The 7844-nt window shown below is 34.6% G+C and overlaps 1 protein-coding gene across 3 annotated transcripts in view; it reads right to left on the bottom strand.

The window, feature by feature from the left end:
- Positions 1-927: 927 nt before the first annotated feature.
- The window catches only part of LOC144979638 (uncharacterized), an 8087-nt gene continuing 1170 nt past the window's right edge, over positions 928-7844 (bottom strand). The window contains exons 2-4 of one of the 3 annotated variants that reach the window (XM_078926457.1): positions 6035-6257; positions 4751-4843; positions 928-3443 (exon numbers count right to left, since the gene is read on the bottom strand). In XM_078926457.1, coding sequence (XP_078782583.1) covers positions 3232-3443; positions 4751-4841 — 303 coding nt within the window. In that variant the 5' untranslated portion in view covers positions 4842-4843; positions 6035-6257 and the 3' untranslated portion in view covers positions 928-3231. Of the gene's footprint in view, positions 3444-4750; positions 4892-6034 lie in introns of those variants that run through there. The other 2 variants (XM_078926467.1, XM_078926475.1) reach the window with 2 other exon arrangements.

Here is a 7844-nt window from a genome sequence, read left to right as displayed (position 1 = left end):
AGGAAACAATAACATTTTGATAATTTTTGAAATTTAATATTTCAGGTTTATTTTTATATCCACTTTACAATACAATTTGCAAATGATCAATGAAAATAAAAGAAAATTAACCAAAAAAAAAGTTGTAATCATGCTGTCATTGTCATGCCATTATAAACATTAACATTTTTTTTTGAAGAACTCAGATTAACCATTATAATTCTTCGCCTTCTAATTCTAATTAAATGACTGAGAAAAAAAAAAAAAAAGAGAGAGAGAGAGAGAGAGAAAGAAAGAGAGAGGAGAGAGAGAGAGAGAGAGAGAGAGAGAGAGAGAGAGAGAGAGAGAGAGAGAGAGAGAGAGAGAGAGAGAGAGAGGTCCATTTAATTTTAATTGGTTTTAAGTGTACATGTACAAGCAATTATTGTCATTTCAACAGAGTCATTGGAGTGGTTAAAAGAAGATGGAATTGTCTCCATGACGAGCTCAGAATGACGCCTGACAGAGCCTGCAAGGTTATTTATGTGTGTTTTTGACTTCACAACTTTGCTGTTGATGCTGGCCTACCCATGGAAGAAAACAACTGTAATGATGATGATGACAGCAATCATAACTTTTCTCCTATTGGGACTCAGAAAGGAGCATCTGAACAGAACATCTTGCTGTTGGCAAGGCAGCCTGGCTGACTTTGATTAATAGTGCTTTTAGAAATATCGTTGAACCTCTCTAATCAGGAAATAAATGTAATCATTAATGTAGTACATCAATACAAGTATACTGTGTGCAGTATTCTTATTGTGATGAGCTACATAAATGTCACGCTGTTTTAATTATTGTTCAAGCATATGGAAACACATTTCTATATCCTATAACTACAAGTCGCCTATCAGGCATCTAGTACTCTTTGACTATCCCATTTTACTCCTTTTTACTGGCGCTGATATGTTGCAAGTGCTGTAAAACCCTTAAAAACAAAAAAAACCTGTTTTGCAGGAAGTATTAAAGTGCATTCACTGTAATTTTTTCTGGAATAGGTCTGATATAAATTGGAAAACTAAACAAGAATTCTCATGCCTGAGTCGGTTATCAAACAGAAGACAAAGGGGCATTAAAATTTTCTTTTTTTTTAAGGTCATCAAAATCCTGAGTTGAGCAATCAAATTTTAACTGCCCTATTGTCATAAGACAATTACATATTGTAAGACCTTTTGTATAAATCATTATACCAGCCGCTTAGCCAATGCCCAGGATAGTCCCAAGTCACATTTGTGATAAGGGTCTTAAATCACCATGCCACTGTACAAGTTTGTGACAATAGGCCAAAATAACAATCTGTATTTATTTCAGGGGATTTGTTCTACCAATAACATAAGGAACAATGGAGTGATTGTAGTAAAAAAAAGGTCTTAAACACTGCACGCATGCGATTTTAAGTAAATTTTGACAAAAACATATCAGCTCTATCAAAAGTACAGATTGAGATAAATACAGGACTAAAACCACTCTAAATAACAATTTAAAAATCTCAAGAACCATCTTAAAAAACGGTTTAAGGCAATTCATAAGACATGTTTTAACTGCGATTTTCTAAGATATTATGAGGCCAATTTTTTCTACACTACGGACAATGTATTGCAACATGTCTCCATGGATTGCTTTAAACCATTTTAAAAATTGACTCAAAATACATGTGATTGATATAATATTCAAATTCAAGACATTAGAAACCAATTGGGTCATGGATAAAAACTAAATGATGACGTCATTTGCGAACACTCCCAGGTGTGATTTTCATACATGAATTAATTTCCTATAACTGTCATCTGCATTTTTTGCGGCCGCAAATCAGGGCGATCCGCAAATTTCCCAAAATTGGCAAATCGTGGCAAATTTTGGGAAAATTGGCAAATCGCGTGGCAAATTTTGGGGGAAAAAAAGAAGCGAAAACAAAATAACGAAAAAAAAAGGTGCGAAACTTGAGAAATGTTGCAGCTTTGCCTAGCCCCAAACCAAGGGAAGCTATTCTCTACGGATAATGGTCTCGTGCTCGCAGTGTATCTGCATACACTGCAATTCCCAATTTTTGTGACATTCCTCAGCATGAGTTCACGAGGTATATTGAGAAACTGGGGCCCAGTGCTGTGAGAGAGTCTGATACTGGAATTATAGATCTGACCCTATTTTGGAAGTCTGTGGCAGATTATGTTCTAGCTCTCGCTGCATTGGCGTCCCGGTATGCCTTCTCAACATGCTCGTCAGCTGATGCTGAGTAAAGCTTTTCTCTTTACAATCTTGTCTTGTCTTTTTTTTTTTTTTTTTTGTTTGTTTGTTGCTTTAGGTCTCTTCCAACACAATTGAGGTTATATGAGAGACCTCTGAAACAAAAAAACAAGCAATCTAACAAAAATAGTACAAATGTTAATCAAAATCATAACCTAAAGATATAAGCTAAATTATAAATAACCAAGAACAAACAGGCAGAAGATTTACAGACAAAAAAATATCCCCTGTCAAAAATACAATCACAAACCAAAGAAGCAGGATAGGCTAGTAAAGAGAAGAAGAAACGACATCACTATCGGATCGTACACCCATGCGAACATCATAGGTATATGATTCAAGGGTGATGCTCCCATCCAACCACCCGCTGTCTTGTCTTCCAGAAGGCGTAGACTCACAGAAAACAACATCAAAGGACTAGTTTTCCTTTACTACAATAAGTTTATCGATGCCTCTTTTTTTGAGTAGTAAAAGAAAACTAGGCCTTTGATGAGTCTGACTGAAAGTGTACGTTTGTGTGTGTGTGTGTGTGTGTGTGTGTGTGATTTTCTGAAAGTTTGGGCGCATAAATCACTTTACATTGTGTAAATCAATAAATGTAGCCTCCTTAAATGTAATAAATTGTCTTTTATATATATATTTTTTTTCTGTATCGCATGTTAATTTTTACTGAAAGGCTTAGTTCTCCTCGGCAAATTTTGGTCTTTTTGGCAAATTTCTTGGCAAATTTTGGGGGGTTTTTTGGCAAATTTTAGGTCCCAATTTGGCAAAAAATGCAGATGACAGCTATAATATCAAAACATATAAAAAGAATAATTTAATTATAAGTAGTGTCATAATTAATATGCCTCATCTTAAATTTCATGTATTCAATTTTTAGGGTATTTTGTTCAACAATGGAGTTGGTTTTTTTTTATAATGGAGTTGTTCCGACTGCAGCCATTGATCCATTAATGGATTGTCAGTGATCTGTCATCTCCTCTTGGGGCCAGCTTGCCGTAATCTTTGGCTGATGCCATCTGAGGCATTCCACTCCTCTGGTGTATGGGGAAGAGTTTCTGTTGTCTCCTCTTGAAAGTGATTTGGCAAATCATCTACTACAACTACTGACTCCACCACAGAGCAATCAACAAAACTGATTTCATTAATCTCATTCATATCCATCTGTCTGGCTAGTGTTGAAGCTGTGGAGGAAAAATAATATTTAGAACATCTTTTTCACTGCATTGAAACAAAACAACATTTATATCTGTGAATTATGAAACTGGCCACATTATGAAATCAAGTGGTGCTGAAATCAAAAACGTCATTTCATTTTGAAACTTCTCTGATCCCACATTGTCGTCAGGTCAAAGTCAGAATTTGGAATGATAAAAACTTTTACACAATGTTATCTCCTTAAGCAACATGAAATGCTGGCCATTTAATTAAGATGATTTTAGAACTACATCCCACTTTTTAAACAAATCCTTATAAACTGTTCGTCAGTGCTTAAAAGTGTTAATATGAATATATTTGAGAAGACGATGGACTCAGCAACAGTATACATTTTTGTTTTATTTCCTTGTAAATCATCTTTTTGTTTGAGTATTTTTCTCTAAGGGGAACCAGTATTTTTTTTTTACATATGTAATATGTGATAAGTAAGCATTTGAGTGTGTTCCTCTTAATGGGGACCTGTGCTTGTGCCTGGATGACACTTTTAGGTGACTTCAAACTAAGTACACCGATGGCATGCTTTTGGAATCTACATCCATTCCATATAAGAACCATTCCCTTTTTGTTTTACTTATTAGTGCTTTGAATTGTTAATCTAGAATTGCTTGACTATCCATTTGCATCCTTTTTACTGGTGCTGAAATGACCTAAATATGTCGCAAGCAATTTAAAACAGAAGAGAATTTATAATTCTAGAACATTTTGCTATCCCAATTTCTTCCTTTTTACTGGCACTGATATGACCTTAATGTGTTGCAAGCGCCGTAAAACCATTAAAAACAAACAAATAAAGAATGTTGATTAAACAAAATCACACAAACACACTTATGTTATACTTCGTGGTCCCACTGTCACTTCAATGTCCCCCATTTTGACCAACTTGTTACCCGTGATAGTCCTTTCAGTACTGTTGTCAATGTTAAATACACTGTTAGTGGCTATGTGGTCTTGTGGTATGACACTCGCTTTCGAATCGGAAGGTCCTGGCCCTGAGCCTCGCTCGGCGCATAGTTGAGTCCTTGGAAAAGACTCTTTACTCACATTCTCTCACCGTACTCAGGTGTAAAATGAGTACCTGACCGTTAACAGTGCTGTCTCTGTCCGAAAAATTGTAATATCGCCTAACAGACGTCATGTCCTGTTCTAAATGTTGCTGTTGGTCATGGACCCCTTGTAAAGCGGTTTGAGCACGTTAAAAAAAAATTTTCTTTAGTCTTTCGGGTGAAATTCTATTAATAATTTAATGACTTTGTAGCAAAAGAATTATGCTTACTGATTATGGTGTAATCTCCAAGATTACAGTCAGATATGTCAATAATATTTCTGGCTGGACTGGGATTCGGAACAAAACTCTCAGTGCTCATAACTGTAAAGAAAATTGTTGATAAATTTGAATTAATGAAGTATAGAATTCACAAGTTGCATTTAAGTCCAGATTACCCATTACAAACTTAATGAGAAGGAACACAGTGGTCTTTTTTTTTTAAAAGGTGAATTGTTATGAAATTATAATGATTTTAATTCTATTTATATCAATTTTAATATGATACGATATCAATTGATTTTAATGTAAAATTTGCATCATATAATTACGGGTCTCTGGCTCTTTTTTTTTTTAACCATGAAATGCATCCAAGTGTAATCTTATCTTCTGATCTTGAGACCCATGAATCCAGAAATAACAAATCTGCTGGGAATAGAACCCATGACACTTTGATTCATATGCAAGCATGATAACTCGCTGTGCCATTGGCTTGCCCTAAATAAAACACTAAATGAAACAATATAAATCTTTACAGGACCCAATTCCAAAGTGGAATTTCAATACAATGTTGCGTGATGCCACTTTGACGATTTGTGATAAAAAAATACATGGCAATCCCTTATGACACAAAAGCTTTTGCTCCATCATTTATTTCAAATTTGAAATATTCATATAATTTTGTCAGCTACTTCAGGATTGATGGTGTAAAGTAAATTTCAAGATTTTAACTACCATTGAATTATTAAATGTGAATACTCTTGTTTTGATACTTGACTTCAGTCTTCATTTATTGTTTTAATGTTTTTAAAATTGATAAAAAATCAAGAGGAAACGTGTCCCACAGGCAGTTGTTAGATATGCAATAGAGGTGATATACTTTTGAGACTTAACTACCAAAAGAGGATAGTTATGTTAGAGAAAAATATTGTTCAATGAATCTGTGCATAGGCAATTGTAAGGATGAGTCAATATTAGACGATCACAAAAGATGCATGCAAACATAGTACAAATTACTTGTTTAAAATATTGTAAGGTGTACTATCTTTATTCATGTCAGGCAGCCCCAGAGACCAGCGATCACATCGTCCTCCACTGTCCAGTCACTAAACTTGAAGGTGGCTATGAAACCGTCCTTAGTGCGGAGGAAGACTTTAGAAGCTGAGTTGACGAAATAAATTTGGAGGTGTAGCCATATGCTACTACTACTACTTTATTCATGGAATGCCTAGATGACAGCCTTTTACATTTGTATACAGAACAATGTATGGAACTATTATAATTGCAGAAATTTACCTTGAATACCATCAACAATGGTACTACACTCGCCAATAATGACGAGTACCGGTACTTGTTCAGTAAAGATTGAAGAGGGTCCTGGTTTCCCCCTCCAGTCTGCTTTACAGAATCAACATGACTTTGGACTATTCTTTTCTTGTCCTTGAATTTTTTTTTAGCTCCATCACCGAATGGTTTTTGAGAATTCTGCATTGATTCTCAATCTGATCTTTTCCCCGACCTGAAAATGCAAAAGGAGAAAAAAATATGTAAATCAACGATTATGTAATGAGATTGTTGAGGACATTCATTTTGCACTGGAATCAGTTCTATTGATTGCTTTTTGTTGCCATAAAATCTTTATTTATTATTTTGGTTGTAGCAAACTTTACTCGTATAATTAGTCTGCATCCTTTAAATTATTTGCATAAAAAATGTCATGCTTTCGAGTGTAGATTATTATCAGTCATACCTCTTAAATTGGCATTTTATCATTAAATATTTGTAGGGTCTGACTGGAGAGGGTGAAGATTTATTTCTTGCTTATCAAATGTACTAGGGTAGGTCGCCCTAAATCTGTATGCTTTTCTATACCTCAAATTCCAACAGCTCTAACTGCAGATTGGTTAAACTAAACTCTCAACTGTTTGAGAAACTCAATTATTTGACATCTTTTGTTAGTTTGATGTAAATACATATGAGGTATTATCAGTTAACCTTGCTTAAAAACCGAAAATAGATACCAAACCCCCTCACTCCAAATATGTATGCTCACGCCCCAAACCCGTAAACGGCTTGCCCTAAACCAGAACAGTATTAAATTAGTCTACTAATGTTTCAAAATTTCATAATTTTTTTTTAAATATGATAATGTTGTGGTAGAATTTCATTTATTATTAGTTTTTAAAAATATTTTCTAAAAAACAAAAAAAATAATTGAGCATATATAAAGAGCATTATCCTAGCATTTACGTTTGTTGCAGTTATAACTTTTGACGCGTCAGTGATTTTCTGTTATTTTTTGCACTGAAAAAAAAAAAAAGAATAAATAAAGACACCGCTTGGGAATTTATTTTAAAAAGAAAAAAAACAACCTTTTACTTTTAGAAAGAAGTTTATTTTCACTTCCACTTCATTTCGAATTTTTCTGGTTGTTGACTTGTTCTAAATATTCAAGTGAGTTAAAAGCTTAAAACTTTTGTCATTTTTTTGTGGCAACTGACACAGATGCTAGATTGTATACTGCTAAACATGCTCAAAGCTCTGTAAGGGGCTCCAAGCCAATAGCAACACAGCAATATCACAACTTTTCCCCGACAGAGTCATTACTTTTAATGGCCAATTACTCAATAAGGAGCCTTGTTCAATGACTCGACTTTGAACCACTCAGGAAGGGACTTGAATCTTGGGCCTACTGGTCCAAACGCAAGTGTAATACTACCATACAACAAAGCCCCACATAGTAGGGGCAAAGAGGAAGGGTGAAATTTATTGCTTAACCTCCGCACTACAGTACATCTATTTATATTGTTTATTGATAAATTATGGGTGCCATGTCGGCTATTATGATGCTTTAAAATTTTCATTGAACATGCCAACCTGTTTTTTTTTTTTTTTTCCATTAATTTTCTTTCTTTTTTTTTTTTAGAAATCCGAGACAGGGTTGCCACCTTGCCTGTTCTTGCCAAGTAGTAAAAAGGTGGATTAGAGAGCAGAGCAGGGAGATAGGAAGTAGATAAACACAATCCAAAGTAGTCTAGAGGTATACAAATACAAAGCAACATTGTGTTGTGAGTGGCAGGGACCTACTGTAGGCACTTGCAAGAAT

This window comes from Berghia stephanieae, chromosome 1 (genome assembly GCF_034508935.2).
Source record: "Berghia stephanieae isolate SIO BIC M18660-M18661 chromosome 1, UCSD_Bste_1.3, whole genome shotgun sequence".
NCBI classification, from domain to species: domain Eukaryota; kingdom Metazoa; phylum Mollusca; class Gastropoda; order Nudibranchia; family Aeolidiidae; genus Berghia; species Berghia stephanieae.
Note: the sequence above shows the minus strand (reverse complement) of the source record. Positions and strands in the feature narration are given on the sequence as shown.